Genomic DNA, 22,031 nt, shown 5'->3' with positions numbered 1-22,031 from the left:
GAAGGTACAATTTTGTATATTTTCCTGTGTTAGCCTTATCCTTACAATAATTTTATCATTACCATGTGCAGTGGTGTATTATTTTTATTAGAGTTGATTTTTTTTTATAGATTTCTTAGCCTGGTTGTTGAAAATGAAGTTTGTTTTTTTGTTTTTTTTTTAATTTTTTATTCTTAAAATCAGGAAGAGCACCTGTGTATGTGTAGCTTTAAGTAAAATCACCTGTATCATTTAAATTTAGATCCTTCTTTGGATACATGGGACTTCTCATCACCTTTAATGTCATTGTGGATAAACAGGTTTTACATATATTTGGGCTTTGCCTTTGGCATTAGCCTTTGGATTTGTTTCCAGATTGTTATCAGGAAGCAGGTAAGTGGAATTATTTTTTATTGGAAAGTGTTAAGGTATTACATTTATATAGAGAGTTTAGAGTGCAGATTTTCTAAGGTTTTTAGAAAAGCTAAAAGGAACTTTCAGTCACTTTTATGTTTGGTGTTTAGACATTTTTTTTTAATACCTGAAGAATTTATTCTCAGTTTTTAGAGACTAAGTTATTATGGACGGTTATTTATGTGTTCTTTGATGGGCTGTGGATGTCTCACTGTTAAGATACAGGAAGATTTTGTAATTAAAAATTAAACTTGTAAAAAAAGAGATCTCTTCAGCATCTTCAAAGGGCAGTTATCTTCTCTTTTCTTACCACTAACTAAGAATCAGTAAATAAGTTCCTACTGTTATTCCATGAAAGCACATTATGGATGAACGTGTGTATAGTTTTGTCCTGGAGGGAGTAGGAATCTTTATAGTCTTAAGAAATCTGGGTCCAGCCTTTAAAGGACCTGATTATATCAAGGGGTTAATATTTGAGGAGTACATCAGAAAGATAAAGAGAGTAGAAAACTGGTCAGTATCTTTGCTAGTTTTCGTCCCTGTTGAAGTTGGGAAAAGATTCAAACTTGATGGATTTTGTGCAATTGTTTATCTTCAAGGACAAGAACTCACAGGAGAAATCTGTTCCAAAAGCAACTCAGGATTTGATGACAAATGGTTATATCTCTCTTCAAGAGAAGGAAGTCTTTGTGTCTGGGGTGAAGATTTTCTATGGTTCCCAGACTGGAACAGCAAAGGTAAGAACTTCATGTGATACTTTAACTTGGGTTTCCTGATCTTTTAGAAGATCTCTTAAAAGTGTCCACTAACAGTGAACGGAATTAGTCTTCAGGTTTTTTTTCATCTTCTTTTTTCCCTTTTCCAGCTTACATTTTTCCTTTCTGGGGTGGTGGGTGGGTTTTTATTCCTTGTGGCCAATTCCCGTGATTGGTGGTGTCTGATGGTCACTGTCACGAAGGGTCTTTGTTTCGAAGCTTGCTTCTGCCTCAGCAGAATGGAGAGTTCTAAGCCTATTATTGATGGTGGGTGTAGAGGTAGGGGATAGTGAAAGGAGAATGTCAGCAGTAGTGTCCAGTATGGGTCCTGACTTTCACAACTTCGCACGGCTACTTAATAAACTGTATTTTGATTTAATAGTGTTGAAAGTGTTAACAGTAGATACTGAATACTGTCTAAAGTCGCTATATGCTGCAGATGTATATGCTGCCAGCTTCTTTGTTATGAAGGTCACAACTGTTTAGTGCTTTCCAGGGAAGGATTCTAAGGTGAACCTGAAAATGAAGTTTAAAAAAATCAATGTCGAGTGATTTTTGTGTAGTACTAAAGAGGGTTGTACTGCCCTCTTGTGGATGTTTTGTAGAATACTATTTCTTAGTTTTTCAGAACAGTTGAAGGTCACTTAATATTAAGTTCACCTGTAAACAACAGAGGTGGGAAACTGGAAGAAATGGAAAAAAGGCATCTGAGCAGCCAAAACAAAGTCCTTCTATGTTATTTATAAAAGATCTCACTCATAGCCTCTCTCGTGTGTTTTTTTCCCTAAAAGATCAAATTAACACTTGGAGATTGTAACAAATCCAGGGTGTGGGGGGTTCATAATGAAAAGAACTCTGTAGTGAATCTCTTTTTAACTATTTCTTATTTTTGGTTCCTCTGATGGCTATTTTTTTTTTTTTTAAGATTTTATTTACTTATTCGACAGAGATAGAGACAGCCAGTGAGAGAGGGAACACAAGCAGGGGGAGTGGGAGAGGAAGAAGCAGGCTCATAGCGGAGGAGCCTGATGTGGGGCTCGATCCCATAACGCCAGGATCACGCCCTGAGCTGAAGGCAGACGCTTAACCGCTGTGCCACCCAGGCGCCCCTGATGGCTATTTTTTTTTTAACCTGTGTGTGCCATATTTCCAGATTACTAACGTTAGTTAAAAGTTATTGACTCCTGAGGCGCCTGGGTGGCACAGCGGTTAAAGAGTCTGCCTTCGGCTCAGGGCGTGATCCTGGCGTTATGGGATCGAGCCCCACATCGGGCTCTTCTGCTATGAGCCTGCTTCTTTCTCTCCTGCTGCCCCTGCTTGTGTTCCCTCTCTCGCTGGCTGTCTCTATCTCTGTCGAATAAATAAATAAAATCTTAAAAAAAAAAAAGTTATTGACTCCTTATATTAATTAACCAGACATCCCTCAAATCTCAGTGGCTTTATTGTTGGCCACCTCTTTGTTGATGTGGGTTTGGTGACCCTCCTTAAAGCTGTGCCATTTGAATTTCTTTATTCTGCTCTCACACTGAATGGATTCATATTTGGCTGGGTAAGGGAGATTAGTTTCTCCTTGCAACTTCGAAGGTGTCACTTCACCATCATGGCTAGTCTCCTCATTCTTTTGTAGATGACTTGATTTTTTTGTTTCTGGAAGCTTTTAGAATCATTTCTTTGTCCGTAGTGCTTGGAACTTTGTTTTGTTTTGTTTTGCTTTACAGGTTTTATTCATTTACTTGACACAGAGGGAGCACAAGCAGGGGTGAGGGAGAAGCAGGCTCTCAGCTGAACAAGGAGCCCAATGTGGGGCTGATCCCAGGACTCTAGGATCATGACCTGAGCCGAAGGCAGACGCTTAACCAACTGAGCCACCCAGGCGCCCTTATGTTTGAACTTTTTTGAGATGGTGTCTAGATTGGCTCTTTTTTTATTAGCTCTTGTGCTGGACACTTGGGCTCTTTTGAAGATTTGTGAGCATTTCTGCAGATATTTCTTGGGCAAATTTTTTCCCCTTCCATATTCTCTTTTTTTCTTTCTGGGACTCTTGTTAGTTGGATGTTAGAGGTTTTGAATGGCTTCTTTGTCTTAAATCTTTCTTCTCTTACTTTTTGTAACTTTTTCTTTCTACTCCGTGTTGTGGAATTTCAATTCCAAACCTTCTTTTTTGAATGTTTTATTTTGGCTATTATGTTTTTAGTTGCAAAAACACTACTTTTTTCAGTTTTTATATTATCTTATTGGTGATTTAAGAATATCTCTCAATAAGGGCACCTGGGTGGCTCAGTTGGTTAATCGTCTGCCTTCGGCTCGGGTCATGATCCCAGGGTCCTGGGATTGAGTCCTGCATTGGGTTCTTTGCTCAGCGGGGACCCTGCTTCTCTTTCTTTTTCTGCCTCTCCCCTGGCTTGTACTCTCTCTCTCACTTGCTCTCTCTGTCTCTCAAATAAATAAATAAAATCTTAAAAAAAAAAAAAAGAATATATCTCAATGAATTCGTTTTTCTGTTCCCTGATTTATCTGCTTTCTCAGTTTTTCTGTTGCTATTTCTCCTTCTTGCTACTTGTTCTTATGGTATTCTTTGCGATCCATGGTTTTCTTTTAATATTTAGGAGAGAATGATGGGGTAGCTGTTGTGGATTTTCTATTATTGTGTGCACAGATTTGTGTTCTCTAATTATAAATTTTCGCCAGATGTTCTGTGCGCGGTGGGTCAGGGCATGCCATGGGACCTATTGGCCCCACATCTCCCTCTAACTACACCTCAATTTTTTTTTTTTTTTTTTTTGAGCATTAAGCTCCTTGAAAGTGTCTGCGTCACTATCTCCAAATCTCCAGTTTCCGTACTCCTGTTTTCCTTGGGCCACTCTTGTGTGTCCCCACGTGTTCCCAGTGACTTCCATGCTGCTAATTAATTCTCACTCTTCATCTTCCTTGACACTGTTCCTAGGTCATCCGCCTACTCGGCCAAGGCTAGCCTTCCTCACCGTCCTTTGCAGATTTCTCCTCATCTTCTTGACCTCAAAAGATAGGAGTGTCCCAAGGCACAGACCTTGAGACCATGTCTTTATTTGCACTTACCGTACTCTAAGGGATCTAGAGCTTTGCATTCTTACTATTAGATACAATTTGGCAGACTCTTTCTCTAGAGGGCAAGGTATTTTACTTTGTATACTGTGTTTTTTGGGTTTGTAGGGTTTGTGAGCCATACGGTCTTGTTGCAGCTGCTTAGCTCTGTGGCTCTAGTGTAAGTGGCATGACTGGGTCCCAGGACCTTTTACCCACAGAGACAAATGGAGGGCTGGCTTGGACCTGCAGGCCCTAGTTTGTATTCAGTGGTGGCCTCTAAATGCACGTTTTTAGTCTGGCTGTTCCGCTCCACTCCAGGCTCTCCTGGCCAGGGCCCTGTCGTAGGTCTTCATGGGACGTCTGGTAGGCATCCCAAAGTTAGTACGCTCCAGCTGAACTCCCATTTTTTTGCCCAGACCTTTTCCACTTAGAATCTTCACCATTTCAGCAGATGGCGACTTTATTTTTCCAGTTGCCTAGTTAAAGAACAAAACCAAAACCCTTTGAATTCTCTCTTTTTCCTGCTAACCCCCATTCCATTTGTAGCAAATGCTGTTTGTTCTCCTTTCAAAATGGCTCCAGGCGCCAGTCACTTCTCAGCACTCTGGCTCACGGCACCCTCTGCTTTTGTCTGGATCACTGCGGTCACCTCACCGCCGGTCGGTCCCCTTCATTCGGTGCTGCTCGGCCCCTCCCTGGCCTCAGTGTCCCCTCAGCTCAGCAGTCACAGGGACTTCGAAAACTTGAGTGAAATCACGTTCCCTTCAGCTTAAAACCCAGCAATGACCTCCTCATTCACTTAGAGTAAATCAGGGCCCTCACAGTGGCCAGGAGGCCCTCACGTCTGGTTCTCCATTATCTCTTTTACCTCTTGTCCTTGGTCCCCACGTCTCCGGTCTTATTAACCTCCTTGCCAAGCCTGCTCCCTCCTTCAGGCCTTTTCACTTACACGTTGCTCTGCTCGGGGTAACCTCATGGCTTGCCTCGCACGTCCTTCAGGTTTGGCTCAAGTCTATCTTTGAGGCCTCTGCCACCAAACACTTGTTGTTTTTCCAGTTGTGACACGAACTACCCAGAGTTTTTGTCAGACTCCACAGGTACAAGGACCCAGTCTGCAAGACTGTCTCCACGTAAGATGCCAGTCCCTAGTCCCAGGGGCCACCCGTGCTTCTGACTGGACCAGCTATAAATTCAATCCACAGTCCTCTCCTTAGTTCGATAATTTCCTAGAAGAATTCACAGAATCAGGAAATTGCCCGACTAACTATGCTTCCTGGTTTATTAGAAAGGATACAAGGCAGAAACAGACAAATGGCAGACATGGGGCAAGGTTACGGTGGGGAGGGGTGGCTCGGAGCTTCTGTGCCCACCAGCTCCTCAGCACATTAGTGTGTTCACCAACCCGGCAACTCCCTGAGTCCTCCCATTTAGGGGTTTTAATGGACATTTCAAATCATTGGCCGTGGATGATTGAACTCAGTGGGAGCAGTGGTTCTGAAAGTTCTAAGACTTTAATCACGTAGTTGGTTTTGTGGTGACCAGCCCCCATCCTGAAGCGACTTGGGGCCTGCCTCCCCATGAGTTATTTCATTAGCTTACCAGAGTCAGTAAGTTCCAAGGGTTTTAGGAGCTTTGTGCCAGGAACTAGGGGGAAAAAGACTGAAAAAAAAAAGTATATATATATATATATATATATATTTATTTATTTATTTACTTATCTTATGCACCTGTCCTGACCCTCCCTGTGTAAAATAACAACTGTCCCCAGACCTGTAATACTGTGTTCTTACCCTTATCCTGATTTATTTTCTTCCATAGCACTAGTCATCATCCGATTAACTATGTGTTTTCTCATTTCCATGTTTGCTCTGTCTCTGTCCATTAGAACATAAGCTCCCTGAAGGCAGGGACTATATGCGTCTTGTTCATTGTTGTGTAATATTGCCCAGACTTGAGACTGGCACGGTAGAGTCCCAGTAAAAGATGCTCAGTAGGCTCAGCTTTCGTCCTGGGAGATGGGGAGCCAAGTGTTAGATGACTAAGCGAAAAGTGGGAAGGCGTTTTTCAGAGTGCCAACATGTGGCTAGAAGTTTTAGCTTTCCCCAAACATTTGGTTCATTTCTTCTAGAGAAGAGCTAATGGGTGTATTTGGCCGGGGGTAAAGGGCAGATGCTGCCTGGGCTCGGTGTGCACTTGTCCTGTATACAAATTGTCTGCTCGTTGGTTCTCCTCTGCCCCAGGGTTCCCTCCCAGCTTCGCTGTAGTGGCTTTTCTGAGCCCAGACCCTCCCTGGGGTTTTGTCAGGCATATGGACTCTCCCCTAGGGCTTTCTCCTCCCTGTCAATTCTTCTGTTTGCTTTCTGTCTTCCAGAAATGTGTCACATTTCTCACGTATCCCATTCTCTCCCGTCTTCAGTATTTCTTATCACCTGCGTGTTTATTCTAGTAGGGCAAGGCGGCTGGAATGTCAAAAAGCCAATTTAGATGTAGTCCCGCATATGTACTTACAGAGTGAGAACAGCACCGTGGAATGACTGATCTCTATAAAGATGCTTGAGAAAATGGAAGAAGCGAGAATAGTATTTGTGTTTATGATGATAAATGTCAGTTAGTGAAAAAATTTTTCATGATAAAGACTGTATTTTGCTTTAATAGCGTATTGAAGACTTGATGTGATTTTTTTTTTTTTTCCTATTAGGGATTTGCCGCAAGTCTTGCTGAAGCAGCTGCCTCCCTAGGCCTGCCTGTGGCGGTTGTGAATCTGAAAGAATATGATCCAGATGATCGTCTCGTAGAAGAGGTTGGTACTTGGGTTATCTTTTCCCTTTAGTCCAAATTCTCAAATGTAATTGACCTCCTGCATTCTGCGATAAAGAGAATCTTCAGAATAAATTTAATTTTCGCGCTAAGGCGTTTCAGTTGGTTGAGTTTTCAGTATCAGTCAGAGGTGCTGAGCATGTGGTGTGGGACCTGTCCCTTTGGCGTGTGGTCTTTCCTGCTCCCGATCTCATCGTCAAGGGCGGGTGATTGATGGCAGTGTGCTGAGCCTATGACCCATGTGTGAGCTGACCGAGAGGTCAGGAGCCACGTGGGTAGCTGAAAGGGTATGAGTTTTGGAGTTAGAGAAATCTCTTGCTACTTGTGTGACCTCCGTGCCTTACTTAATATCTACGTGGGTTTACTTTCTTCACCTGAGAAATCCCCCTCCTTCTCCAGCTGTACCCAGGGGAGTCTGCCTTACAGTAGAGGTTCTCAAGGTGTGGTCCTTGAACTGGCACTCTCAGCGTCTCCTGGGAACTTGCTAGAAGTGCAGCCCAGCCCCGGATGTGGGACTGTAATTTTACAGGTGCTCCAGATGATTCTGAAGCAGCTAAAGTTGGAGAAGCACGTAGAGCAGGGATGGACGAACTTCTTTTGTAAAGGCCCAGGTAGTCAATATCAGCTTTGTGCAGCCATAGGCGGTGTGTAAACGAATGAGTGTGGCTGTATTCCAGTAACGCTTTATTTAAAAACAAAACAGGGGCGCCTGGGTGGCGCAGTCGTTGAGCGTCTGCCTTCGGCTCAGGGCGTGATCCCGGTGTTCTGGGATCGAGCCCCACATCAGGCTCCTCTGCTGGGAGCCTGCTGCTTCCTCTCCCACTCCCCCTGCTTGTGTTCCCTCTCTCGCTGGCTGTCTCTCTGTCAAATAAATAAAGAAAAATCTTTAAAAATAAATAAATAAAAACAAAAGAAAACAGGCAGTGAGCTGGACTGGGCCTGTTGGACATAGTTTGCCAGTCCCTTCTTAGTGGATAACCCAGCTGTAACCATTTCTTTCTCCCGTAAGAGAATCATGGAGTGTAAATGAGTGAGCTCGAATCTGCTCAGAATTACTTGTGAAAAATTATTAGCAACCTTTGAAACTTTATTATTAATAATGGATAGCTTATAACTGACCTTATGACTTAGAATTTTTAAGGTGCGTTCAAGCAGATGGAATACTGTGGCTCGCAGGACTGAGGGGTATTTTGTTTCCCCATGGAGATGATGGTACCAAGTGTTACATAAGTTACTTCACATTTAAAAAGTTTTCTTGCTTTAATTTTTTATGTAATTTTAAAGATCTCTTTCTATGTTTCTTCCCGATCGATTTGGATTTTGTTTCCAATATGACAACTGGAGACAATAGGAACTTACCGCCGGAGAATTAGAATGGAGTATATAGTTAGGGGCACCAGGGGTACATTGGCAGGAGCAGGAGACTGGATTTTCTCCCCATGCAAGGTGTCCTTGCTCTGTTTTTCTTTTACTTTTGAAAATGAGTAACGTTTTGAAAGCACCTTTGTCCTTAGAGATTAGTATTGATGTAGATGTCGGCGTTTTAAAAAGGGATTTTCTTTACCGGTAAGTTGTATCTTGAATATTCTTCTCAAACGATTACTTTCTTGGTTAGGTCACTAGTAAAAACGTTTGTGCCTTTGTGGTTGCTACGTATACCGACGGTCGACCCACCAAAAGTGCAGAGTGGTTCTGCCAGTGGTTGGAGGAAGCATCCAGTGATTTTCGATTTGGCAAAACCTACCTGAAGGGTATGAGGTATGCTGTATTTGGCCTGGGAAATTCTGCCTATGCCAGCCACTTCAACAAGGTAGGTGTGTGTTGAATTATAGGGATAAATTCTCTATTATAATGAAAAAAAATTCATACCCACACACACACATCCACATGTGTATGTGAAGTTGTCCCCAAACTTTGGTGTTTGATAGTAAACTTCTTGTGTTACTGTTTATAGTGGGGAATTGCTACACACATGTATCCAGGCTTGGGGTGTAGTAGGTTCTCAAGTAAATTTTTATTGAATAAAATGCTTACACCTCCTATTGTCTAGTGTCATAGTAGCCTGGATTCATGGCCATCACGTCCAGTCTGCTGTCCCCAGGCAGGACCTTGTGGATGGAAGATTAGTCATTCTTTGGACTTTCTCAGCCGCCTGTTCTGTTGAACAACCTTTATGGCTCAAGCTAACCCTGAATACAGTTGAGCTCATTGTCTTTTAATCATTAATTTTTAAAGGGAAATAGAAGAAAAACATTCACTGCCTTTTATGTAGTAAAATATTGTTTTGTTTTCCTACATCTTTTTTCTGTACCAAGTTAATTTGGCTCCTTTTCTTTTGCATTCTATTCTCTCTACTTTGTTTTTTATTTTTTTAAAAGATTTTACTTATTTATTTGACAGAGAGACAGCCAGCTAGAGAGGGAACACAAGCAGGGGGAGTGGGAGAGGAAGAAGCAGGCTCCCAGTGGAGCAGGGAGCCCTATGTGGGGCTCGATCCCAGGACTCTGGGATCACGCCCTGAGCCAAAGGCAGACTGCTTAACGACTGAGCCACCCAGGCGCCCCTTTTCTCTCTACTTTAAATAAAAACAATGTAGAGCCTCTCTGTTTCTTGTGGTTCTAAACAGTTACTAGAACTTTTGTATATGTACCTCTTCCCAAAATGGGCCCAGCCTGGCTCACCTATCTTTGGTAGAACGTGAGTAAAGGTGAACGTGGACATCTTTCCTTAAGCTTGTTTTCATTCGTTATATCAAGATGTCTATTTCTGCCCATATTTTCAAAGGAAGTAGACCGCCAAAAACTGGTACAGTTCAGATGTGTAAATGTTCTGTTTAATGCCTTGCCCCTCAGAAAGTCTATCAAGTTTTTGAACTCTTCACTGTGCTTCTTGGTAATCCCTGTGCCTCAGCTTACCTGCTCCTTCTTGCAGTACGTCAAAGTTCTGAATTGATGAAGTCGTGAGTCTTGCCAGATGGGCTGCATTTGCCCTTTGTGTTTAAAATGGGCTTTGCTACATTTCGGAATAGATTTCTTTTGCTAAGAAGTTACGTGATTCTGACCACGACTTCGAATAGTAGTTTTCAAAGTCTTTTTTAGGTAGTAACCTTTACCTTCGTCAAAGGGTTTGTCCCTTTGTTTAAAAAGAGTCTTTTGCAGGGTCTTGTCACATGTAAACAGTGTAGAGTTTGCAGGTTGCGGCTGGGGCTGGGGGGCCTCTGTAGGCCATGTTCCCCCTTCCCCACAGCAGCCAGCAACGGGGCCCCAGAGTGACTTGGACCTTTTGCAGAACAACCGCCCAGCCTGTGATTTAGAGGATTGTGTCTTAGCTCCTCTGTCTTCTTCTTGCAGGTTGGCAAGAATGTTGATAAGTGGCTCTGGATGCTTGGTGCTCATCGCGTGGTGACCAGAGGGGAGGGGGACTGTGACGTGGCTAAAAGCAAACACGGGAGCATCGAAGCGGACTTCAGGGCCTGGAAGACCAAGTTCCTCGCCCGGCTGCAGGCCCTTCAGAAAGGAGAGAAGAAGCCCTGTGACGGCAACTGCAAGAGAGGCCAGTGCGAGTCGTCCGCGGTACGGAGCCCCTGTCCGGGTCTCGCTGCTTTCCTCCTGTGTGTGGGAATGCTGGACCTTACTACTGCCCCGGGAAACTCCTTCCCTGGCTGGTGGTTAGGAGGAAGATCTGCGGCTCCTGTGGTGGTGGTTTAGAGAGTGTGCGGCCTTCCGAGCGAGGCCGGTGTGGGCAGCATGCTTTCCTGTTTCTCTGCTTTAATGGTCGCCTTGCCAGAGTTGCGGACTTCTCCCACAGCTGGCAGGGAGGAGGCAGAGGCCTGAGGTTACACACGTCCTGTCTTCGTATCCCCTAAGCACGTCTTCCTCCCGACCTCTCCTGCTGAAAGACTCTGTTCAGACTGGAAGGCTGCCCATCATTCTAGATTCTTCTCCTCCTGTCCCTCACATTGCAAACGTGTCTCTTTGGTCCTTGTTCAGGGACCCTCGTTTCTTGGAAGCTCATGTCACCTGACTGTTTCACCGCTGCTGCCTTCATGGCTGTCTGTCTGTCATCTTTTGGTCACCTGCTTACTTGTGTCATTCAAGAACCACTTGCTGACTCACTTCTCTCCACCCTTGTTCCTGTTGTTACCCTTGGGGGCAAAGCCATCCGTCCAGGTGATCGATCCAGCGTCCTGGTCCCCCAGGTGCCTGCCCTTCACACCTCCAGCAGCCATTGTCTTCGCTGACCTTGACCCCTCACTTCCACAGTCACCTCTGAAATTTTATGTTCCTGTGACCTCGGCTCTGATCTCTCGCAGGTGTCCTACTTCAAAATTCTTTTGATCCCATCAGTTTTTCATTGGATAGTGAAAACTGCTTACTTCACTTCTGTCCTTACGCAGTTTAGATTTTATACTCATTCTTTTATAAACAATCTTCAGTTGCCTTGCCTTCCAGTCCCTTATCTGACCCAAATGGTCAAACCCCAAGCCAGGTTGAAACCTACCATTTGCCTTTCCATTTTCCTGCTGCTTGCTCTTTGTCCCCGGATTCATGACCACAGGTCCGTGTGTGCACTCAGACCTGCCCAGCAGTGTCCAGCGTTCTTGTGTAAGTTCCCTTTCTCACTCTCCAGATGACTGTTGAATTCTCTTTCTCCCTGCTCCTTCCTCCAGCTTTGTAGGAAGCTGCTGGAGATCTCGTATAGTGCCGCGCACCCCATCTACACATCCTCTCCATCTCTTGTGCTGCAGGAGACCACAGGTCTGAGTCCTGTCAAAGCCACTCTGTGCGTGCTCTGGAATCAAGGGCTTTGTCTCTGTTTTCTGTGTCTCTCTTGCATTGTTAGTCTCTTCCCCTCCACTAGATTGTTCTGTAAATTTATGAACACGCTTTGGAATCACCCGGCTCAAAGGAACAGGAAAAGCAAGCAAGAAACAAATGTTTCTTTTGTTCTGTATGTTTCAGCTGCTGTTTCATTTTTCTCTTCTCTTTCCTGGCTAGTCTTTTTGCTCATGTTTATCTTCCCTCCCATTGGTCCTTAATATTTTTATACAGTGTTTAAAGAAATTGAGGTAAAATTCATACACATACGATTAACCCTTGTGAAGGCTATGATCCCGTGGTGTCCAGTACATTCAGTCTTGTGCAAACACTGCTTATGTCGCAGTGTTCTTTTTGTATGTGTTGGTACACTTGTTCGTTTTGCAGACTGGCCAGTTTCCATCTGATTTGTGTTCATGTTTGCGGGTTCTTCTGCCTGCTCAAATCTGCCACTGAAACCCGCTAGTGAAATTTTTAGTTCTGTACTATATTTTTCACATCAAGAATTTCTTTGTAGCCTTTCTATAAATTCTGTCTCTGTTGGTGTTCTCTATTTGTTGGGACATTGTTCTCCTGGTTTCCTTCAGCTCTTGGAGCATATTTAAGACCATTGACTTGAAGTCTTTATCTGGTAAGTCTGTGTTTCCTCAGGGATGGTTCCGGTTGATTTCTCCTGTGGATAAGCCAGACCTTTTTATTCCTTTGCATGCTTTGTGATGTTGTGTCGAAAACTGCAAGTTTTGAATATTATCATGTGTTAACTCGAAATCGGATTCTTTCCCCTCCTCAGAGTTTATTTTTGCAGTTTGCTGGGTTGTAATTGTTTGTTTAGTGACTTAAAAACCATCTTTGTAAAAACTGTCTATTGTGTCTGGCTTCTTGAAGTCTGTTTCTTTAGTTTGTATTTAGCTAGTGCTGTGACAGATTTCCTTGGATGTCATTTTTAAGTTTCCTTTTTCTTTTTTTTTTTTTTAAGATTTATTTATTTATTTTAGAGAGAGAGTGGGTGTGTGTACTTGAGTGGGGGGAGGGGCAGAGGGAGAGGGAGAGAGAATTTCAAGCAGACTCCCTGCTGAGCACGGTGCCTGATGTGGGACTCTATCCCAGGACCCTGAGATCATGACCTGAGCCAAAATCAAGACTTGGACGTTCAACCGACTGAGCCACCCAGACACCCCAAATTTCCTTTTTTTTTTGATTTAGTGTTTACTTGGTTTTTGTAAACCTTTGTCAGAACTCTGGTAATTAGTCAGAGTTAAATCTGTTGGTTTTTACTTAAGTTTTAGTTGTTTCTATGGGAGAACAGGCCCTTTGAGTTACCTACTCTGCCATTTTTGCTGGTATCAGCCTTGGGTCTTAACATTTAAACAAACTTAAGTAAAAAAAATTTTTAAATCAAAAGTAGCACATGTGCATTTAAACCCTCAAATAGTGCTTCTAGGTTTATAATTAAAAACTATACTTTCTTGCCTTATTCTGTCTAATTCTTATTTCCCCAGGGCAGTCATTTTCAATTCTAGCTTTTTCATCAGATATTTACCTCTATATTCCTAAATAATAAGCCCTTCTTTCTATTTCTTGATTTTTAAAACACTTCAAAATCTCCGTCTCTGTCTCACATAGACACACACACAGAGTATCACTTCCCTTCCTCTCATCTTCTTTGTACAGTTGTATCACACTCTCTCGCCAGACCGTTATTTGTTGTGTCATAGTTGTGACGTGTACGTGCTCCAATCTGCCCTGTGTACTGTGGTATCACGTGTTCATTCCTACACGTTTATGTCCCTTAGATACTGGCTACATCTGCTTTGATTTCTCTATGAATGTTACTAATTCATTCCAAAATTCTAATGGACCTGAAAATTATTTTTCAGTATTCTGTGGTTTTTACTGATTTCTTGGAGGCTTCTCTTGAGTCCTTTCTCCTCCATGTCCTTGGAGGCATTGCTGCTCCAAGACTTGGTGTGGGTGAGGTCCTCCCTTTGACTGGCTTCCTGGGTTGGATTTGCTGATTCCTGTATCTTCTGCCTTCTTATTTCTTGGTTGACTCTTGTTTTTGGAGCACATTCTCCAGTAGGTCTCTGAGAAGGGTTGTTTTGGAAGTAAATTGATTGATGCTTCACTGAGTAGGGTTCTAGCTCGGAGTAATTTCTTTTTTCTTTTTTTCCAGAAAATTGACCACATTGATCTGCTGTCTTCTAGTTAGAGTATTGCTTTTGGGAACTTCAGTTTAATTTGATTCTGAATTTTTATTATAAAATCCTCTTCTCCTCCTCCCAGAAGCTTTAGAAGCTTTGAATAAAATCCCTCTAACTATCTATTCTTTGCTCTGTTTTTTCCCCCAAATTCTCTGGCTATCTTTTCTGCTTTCTCCTCTTGCACAGAACATTTATTTCTAATTGATCTGTACATGAGAAATGCAGCGTCTTGGGGTCCCAGCTTTGACTTTGGTCTTCTGTGTTAGTCTCCCCTCCCAGTATTGTCCCTTTGACTTTGCCTGCTCTTCCCTGGTCCTGTCCAGCTGTCAGTTAGGTTCTCCAGAGTTCAGGAGATACTTCCAGCTCCATCTCTCACGTACCTCTTAGGATTCCCTTTTTTAGTTCATATTTGTCCTCTTTGAATTCATCATATGTTTGTCAACTCAGTGATACGTTTAAAACTGTGCTATTAAAATATTCTGTTATTCAGTGTTATTTTCTTTTTCTTTTTTTTTTTTAAAGATTTTATTTATTTATATGACAGAGAGACAGCCAGCGAGAGAGGGAACACAACAGGGAGAGTGGGAGAGGAAGAAGCAGGCTCATAGCGGAGGAGCCTGATGTGGGACTCGATCCCAGTACGCCGGGATCACGCCCTGAGTCGAAGGCAGACGCTTTAACGACTGCGCTACCCAGGCGCCCCCTCAGTGTTATTTTCTATAGGACGGGTGTTCAGAGTCCTCCACCCTGCAGCTGGGAGAAGTCCCAGGTTCTGCTCACCCACTCTGGTTTGGCTCTCTGCCCCACAGCAGCTGCTCTTTCCTGAGTCCCAGGACGTCCTATTGCCAAGCGCCATGGGTATTTCTCTTCATTTTACTTGACCTCTCCACGGTATTGGATACCGACTCCTTCTTTGAGTCACTCTCTTCTCCTGACTTTCACGATACCATTCTCATTATACCATTCTCATACTCTTCTATTTTCACTTGGAACCGCCTTCCTTTGTCTAATCTCTACCTGGTGGAATGATTCAGGACTTAGTGCGAGGTTCTTTTCTTTGTTGATACTTTCTCCCTGGATGAGCTTATCTAGTTTCATGGCCTTAGATTCTGTCTATGTGCTAGTCATTCCCAGGTTTATATTTTCAGCTCTGAGGTTTACCTTGAATTTCGTTCTCTTCTGTGCATCCTCTTTAAAATCTGCCTGGATGTCTGAGGCATCCCATACTTTACAGATTCAAAATGGAGCTTTTCATTTCCACTCTCCCGGTCTGTTTCTCCCCAAATCTTTCTCATCTCAGTAAACAGCACCACCGTCTCAATTACTTAGAAGAGAAGCCTGAGAGCCATGCTTCATTCCTTCCTTTTCCTCATTCCTGCATTTAGTTCCTCACTAAGCCTGGTTGGTTCTGTGTCTCAGAGGTCAGGGAATTTTTTCTATAAAGGGCCAGCTGGTAAATATTTCCATCTTTGTGGGTTATATGGTTTCTGTTGCCACTACCAGTCCTGCCACCATATCACGAAAGTAGCTATAGACGATTTGCAAGTGATGGTTGCCTTTAGATTTGGCCTGAGGCTGGCTGCATGTGGCTTGTGGGCCATAGTTTGCTGACCTCTAGCCTAAAATATCTCAAATCTGTCCAGTGAACTCACAATCTGGGAGGGTTGCTACTTCGAACAATGTGTTTCTGAAGCATTGATGTTCCAGGAGGAAGAGCCCTTTGAGAGCACCAGTGAGGAAGAGTCTGGTACAGAAGACCATCAGAATCCAAATTCTGTCGTCGATGTTGAGGACCTCGGCAAAATTATGAATTGTGTGAAGAAAGAAAAGGTACTGTAACTCTGGGAAAGAGTGAACTTGGATCCTGCAGTTAGCAAACATCTAGAATTCTATATGGGGCTGTGGTCCATATGAACTCATTAGGCAGTCTTACTTCTTTGCCTCCTTCTTGAGAGTGCCACACTTCTTTGCCATTTTTTAACAATTTTAAAAAAATTTTAATTTAAATTTTTTTTAGAGAGAGAGAGTGCGATCTGGGGAGGGGTGATAGGATGGGCAAAGAGAGATAATCTCAAGCAGGCTCCACACCGAGGGCAGAGCCCGATGTGGGGCTGGATCTTAGGACCCTGAGATTATGACCTGAGCCTAAATCAAGAGTTGGACACTTAACAAGCTGAGCTGCCCCACTTCTTTGCCATTTTTACATGAGCTTGTAGTAGGATAGGCAGATTTTAGGGCAGGAATTGAAGAAAGGGTAGATGGGTAGAGGGGCTTCATTCAGTGATGTGGCTGAAGAGACAGGTTGAACAGCATGAAGAGATTGAGTGTGTTAAGATTCCAAATGGAACTCTCTTAAAGTTGCTTCCCTGTCATACGGGGTGAGTAGTGTTGGGCTTAGGGATAGCACCTTGGTTTGTAGGCGCAGAGATGAGCATAGGTGGAGGCCCTAGGAATCTAGGAGATGTTAGTTTGGGTTGTCATTGTTGCAGTGATGAGATGAATGTGAGAATGTACGGTGCGGTAGGATTTTACACAGATTGCAGTGATCTGAAATTGAAATAGTATAATATACATGATAGCATAAAAGTATATAGACTCAGTTTATGTATGAGTTTTGGGAAATGAGACTATCCTACCAAAAATGTATCAAATGTATAAATTTTAGAAACAAAAGAAGTAAAATTATGGAAAAATCCAAGAAAATCAATGATAAAATTAACACAAACTCAAATGAAAGAAATCAATAAGGTAGCAGGATATAATAATATATTTTCAAACAACAACCAGTTAGAAACCGTAGTGGAAGAGAAGACCCCCACTACAGCAACTATATAAAAGATAAATAAGTATGTAGAAATAAATTTTAAAAAGAAATATCCTAAATCTCTGATGAAAACTGAAAACATTCCTGTAATTAGAAGTGTTCTGGCTCCTGTTGAGACAGATAGAATAAAATTTCAGGAATAGACCCAAAACTATATGGGAATTTCGTATATAATAAAGGTGGCATCTCTTTTCCCTGGGGGAAAAATATCCTTTTAAGGTAGACGATGTTGGGAACCAGGTAAGCTACCTGTGAAAATTTAGAATTTTCTCTGTGCCTCTTACGTACATCAGAATAAACTCCAATTGGGTCAGAGATCTTGATGTTGAAAAAATATATAAATAACAGAATTAGTTGCATTATTATTATTATTTTTTTAAAGATTTTATTTATTTGACAGAGAGACACAGCCAGAGAGGGAACAGAAGCAGGGGGGTGGGAGAGGGAGAAGCAGGCTTCCCATTGAGCAGGGAGCCCAACGTGGGGCTCGATCCCAGGACCCTGGGATCATGACCTGAGCCGAAGGCAGATGCTTAACAACTGAGCGCCCCAGGCGCCCCAGATGCATTATTTTATAATGTGGAGAGAGGTTTTCTGTATGATTCAAAAATAAAAGATTGAATTTACCAATGGTTTTTAAAAAAGATTTGCATGGTTATAAGCATATCAAAAGACAAATGATAAAGAGGGGGAAATATTTGCCCCTTATATAATAAAGAAGGAGTTAATTTTTGTATTGTACAAAGTGTCCTTAAAGTTGAAAGAAAAAAGACCTAAAACCTAATGGAAAAAATTGGCCAAAACACCTAAATAGGCAAGGCTCTAAAAAAGCTCTACAAATAGTCTTTAAGCATATGAAAAAATGCTCAAATTCACTCATAATGAAGGACATGCACATTAAAACTACATTGACATACATTTCTCACCTACCAAAATAGTAAAAGTTCAAATTTTGGACAGCTGGTGAGGCCCGGGGAAAACAGGTACTCACACCTTGCTGATGGGAGTCCAGAATGGTATAACCTGTATGGAGGGGCATTTGGCAGTCTACCAAATTCTCCTGCATTTACCTATGATCCAGCAGGCCCAGTTGTGTGAGTTTGCTTTGAAGATACATCTTTACTAATACAAAAACAGCAAACACACAAGGTTATGCTATAAGCGTATGTAGCAAACAGCTGCCAGATATTGGTTGAAAAAGCATGATATAGCCACACTCTATAGATATTGTTGTGAAATCTATAGATATTGTGTGAGAAAGAATAAGGTGGGGGGGACGCCTGGGTGGCTCAGTCGGCCAAGCATCTGACTCTTGATCTCAGCTCAGGTCTTGATCTCAGGGTTGTGAGTTTGAGCCCTGCCTTGGGCTCCGCACTGGGCATGGAGCCTTCTTAAAAAAAAAAAAAAAATAAGGTGGAGCCATGTGTATTAATGTGATTTTCACATGGTGTTGGATTGGATTTGGGAGTTGATCTGAACATAAGATTTTAAAAAAAAAATGTGTTTATTGTCATGGCAGATTTGCAAATTTATAATTTGAGTGTGTATTAATAGTATTTTGTAGCTGTGTTTACAGAAAGAACCTTTCGTGTTCTTTTTTTTTTTTTTAAAGGTTTATTTTTTTATTTGAGAGAGAGAGAGCACCAGAAGGAGGGGCAGAGGGAGAGGGAGAGAATCTCAAGTACACTCTGTGCTGGGTGCAGAGCCTGACACGGGGCTGACACGGGGCTGGCATGGGGCTCGCTTGATCTCACAAGAGTGAGATCTCGACCTGAGCCAAAACCGGGAGTCGGACGCTTAACCGCCTGTGCCACCCAGGCGCCCCCAGAACCTTTCATGTTCTGACACCAGCCAATACCCAGTTCAGTTCAAATGACCTGCTGTTCAGTTTAATTCCAACACTACCTGAAGTTGGCCTCAGGCTCTGCCGGTTTAGGTTATAGTCGCGCACAAGACTGCCTCCTCGTCAGATGGCAGCTCTAAGTTGGGGGCCACCTGCCCTTCTGATCACCTGGTTATAAATTTGAGGGTCTCATGATCCCCTCAGTTTCGATAAATTTGCTAGAATGACCCAGAACTCATCGAAAGCACTATCCTCACAATGACAGTTTTAAAGGATACAAATTAGAAACAACCAGTGGAAAAGACACATAGAGCAAGGTCTGAGAGCAGAGGCGTGGGGAAGAGACTCAAGAGTTTCTGTGCCGTCTCTGTGTGGAATCCAGGCACGTCATGCCTCCCCACCACATCCATGTGTTCACTAACGAGGAAGCTATCCTGAGCTTCCAGAACTTTTATTGGGATTTCGTTGCATAGGCACGACTGATTAGATCATTGGCCATGTGATTGAACTCATTCTCCGGCTGACCTCCCTCCCTGTTTCTTTCCCTGGGGCTCCAGCTGGCCCAAAGTGGTATTGAGTGGTTGGTCTTTCTGATGACCAGCCCCCATCCTGAAGCTATTTAGGCCCCCCCCAACCAGTCACTCCATTTGCATAACAATGACCCTTCTGGCACTTAGAAAATGCCAAGGTTTTTTGAAGCTCCCTGCCAGGAATTGGGGACAAAGAGCAGATGTGTGCTTTGTTATGCCACAGGCCTAGAAACAGAGGTAGTGAGCACTCAGCTCTTGTTTTCTAAATATCGTTCTTCACTTAAAGGCACCAGGGCTTCTTGGAGAAATGACTGCTTCCAGGGTTGAGGAAGGGAGAGTAACAGATGGGCCTGGGACATCTTGTTGGGCAAGTAGATCCTCAGTGACTGATGGAGATATGTCAAAAGGACATAGGGACCAGTTGGAAGAATTTCCCACAGGCCAAATTTGGGACAATTCGAGCATCAAAAATGAACATAATGATTATGTAACCAACGTAATAGATTCTATTACATCAAATGAGAAAAAAATCAAACCTTGTGCTACTCAACAAATGAGGCACAGGAGAAAGTCTTTATGGAGGTTTTCAGATAATAAATATAGAAGGCATGATCAAGTTAGAAAATCACTTTTTTTCAGTCCCCAGTGTAATAATTGATTTAAGCAAGGATTGGGTGAAATGCCTTTGCGGAACAGATAGTCACATAGTCTCAAAATATCATCCCAGAAACTAATCTACTTAGACGTGCCAAAAATAAATAAATCAATGGGAGAAAAATACCCTTTCAGATGTTTTGCTATTTACAGAGGATAAAATGTACCTTTACAAATGGAGTGATGGAAATCCCAATAAAAGTTCTGGATGTTAAAGCTCAGGATAGCTTCGTCATTAGTGAACCATGAATGTGGTGGGGAGGCTTGATGTGCCTGGATTCCACACAGACTCAGATTCAGCTTCATTGGATGGATTAAAACGGCCTTGTGGTGGATATAGTAAGATGTATACAGCATCATCTATATAGTTCTGTGTCAGAAATGTTTAGCCTGAATCTAGTCATGGGGAAACAGTCAGACAAATCCAGAATGTGGGACGTCTGGGAGACAACTGGCCAGACTCTAGAAAGAGTCAATGTTGGGGCGGCTGGCTGGCTCAGTTCATAGAGCATGCGACTCTTGATCCCAGGGTCGTGAGTTCAAGCCCCGTGTTGGGTGTGGAGCCTACTTAAAATAAAAAAAAAAAATAATGTAATTGAAAAATAAATAAATGCATATTCTAAAAGATTTTACTTATTTATTTGACAGAGGGAGAACAAGCAGGGGGAGCGGCAGAGGGAGAGGGAGAAGCAGGCTCCCCGGTGAGCAGGGAGCCCGATGTGGGGCTCGATCCCAGGACCCTGAGATCATGACCTGAGCTTAAGGCAGATGCTTAACCGAATGAGCCCTGAGGCTCCCCTAAAAATCTTTGTCATATTCTCAGGTAGTCTTTACAACCTCATTTTAAAACCTACAGAAAGGAGTGCCTGGGTGGCTCAGTGGGTTTAGTGTCCGACTCTTGATTTCGGCTCTGCCACCTGTTCTCTCTGGTTCCCTGTTGGTCTGCATCTGAGACCTGCCCCCACCAGCACCCCTCTCTGCTCCCACGGGAACACTCCTGAATTCTTTATTCTAGAAGGACAGGCTGATTCCTACCCAGTGGCGGTGCTCACTTGCTGAAGAAACTAGTCAGTCCTTTGGTGTCTGGATTTCCTGGGCAGGAGTCCTATACTGTCAGTGATGCCCTCTGAGTGCAGGGGATACACAGCAGCTTCTTTGAGGGGCCCCGTTGGAGCCCTTCTCCTGGGGCTTGAGGTGAGAGGTAGGCACCTGCCCCCCAGCCTCTCTCCATTTGAGGTTGGGGGGGGGAGGGGATCTCAAAATACTTTACCGACATTTTTCAAAGAAGTTTTCAAAAATCCTCTGTCCTTACCTCCACATGCTCTACCCTTTCACATCTTTGATAGTGAGGGAGGCATTTAAAAATTTTTTTTAATTTAAAATCAATGTAGTTAACATAGAGTATATTATTAGTTTCAGGGGTAGAACTCAGTGATTCATCAGTTGCGTATCATACGCGGTGCTCATTCCATCAAGTGCTCTAGTTACTGCCCATCACCCAGTTACCCCATCCGAGGTTGTTGGTTCTCAGATAGTCCCTTTGAAAATATGTAACTTGATCTGTCCCTCCCTTTGGAGTTGTGTATAATTTAATACCCTGTTTACATGTGTTTAAAAAATCCAAAGAATATGGCTCCCTGTCCCTGTTCTTCCTAAATCTCCTCTTCACAGGAAGCCACAGTTTACAGTTTGGCAATATTCTTCCAAGTGTTCTACTGCCTTTACAAACACACCTGCATTTTGGTCTAACTTTGTGTGTCTGGCTACACAGATGGGATCTTTTTGTACTCAAAGTCTACAGACTGCTTTTTTTCTTCTAACATGACAGCTTTCCAGTGCTGTCAGAGACATCTACCCACTTCATTTTAATGTTTATGTAGTGGTCCAGGACTGTGTCTCGTAATGTATTTGGCTCCTGTTGATTAACATTTAGGTGTTCGAATACTCTTGCTCTTATATTTTTTGCAGCTGGAATAAATTTATCTCAAGAGTACGTGCATAAAATTGAAATTTCTGGGTCAAAGGGGATTTCATAGTTTTTAATAGCTATTTCCAAATTGCCCTATAAAAAATTGAAGTCATTTTTATTTATTCTTATAGGAGAGAGGTGAGATTTCTCTATATCTTTGCCAAC

The 22,031-nt window shown here is 42.9% G+C and overlaps 1 protein-coding gene across 3 annotated transcripts in view; it reads left to right on the top strand.

Moving 5' to 3' along the window:
• Positions 1-22,031, top strand: part of LOC123784713 (S-adenosyl-L-methionine-dependent tRNA 4-demethylwyosine synthase TYW1) — a 210,644-nt gene that overhangs the window by 803 nt on the left and 187,810 nt on the right. For 2 of the 3 annotated variants that reach the window (XM_087868361.1, XM_045786138.2), the window contains exons 2-7: positions 242-372; positions 993-1,130; positions 6,910-7,011; positions 8,644-8,838; positions 10,379-10,600; positions 15,754-15,876. In XM_087868361.1, the coding sequence (XP_087724487.1) occupies positions 242-372; positions 993-1,130; positions 6,910-7,011; positions 8,644-8,838; positions 10,379-10,600; positions 15,754-15,876 (911 nt within the window). The remainder of the gene's footprint in view (positions 1-241; positions 373-992; positions 1,131-6,909; positions 7,012-8,643; positions 8,839-10,378; positions 10,601-15,753; positions 15,877-22,031) is intronic. The other variant, XM_087868364.1, reaches the window with a different exon arrangement.

Source organism: Ursus americanus, chromosome 2, assembly GCF_024610735.1.
Source record: "Ursus americanus isolate L20-20 chromosome 2, mUrsAme1.1.p, whole genome shotgun sequence".
Lineage (NCBI taxonomy): Eukaryota > Metazoa > Chordata > Mammalia > Carnivora > Ursidae > Ursus > Ursus americanus.
The sequence above is the reverse complement of the archived record's forward strand: the minus strand, read 5'-3'. Positions and strand labels throughout refer to the sequence as shown.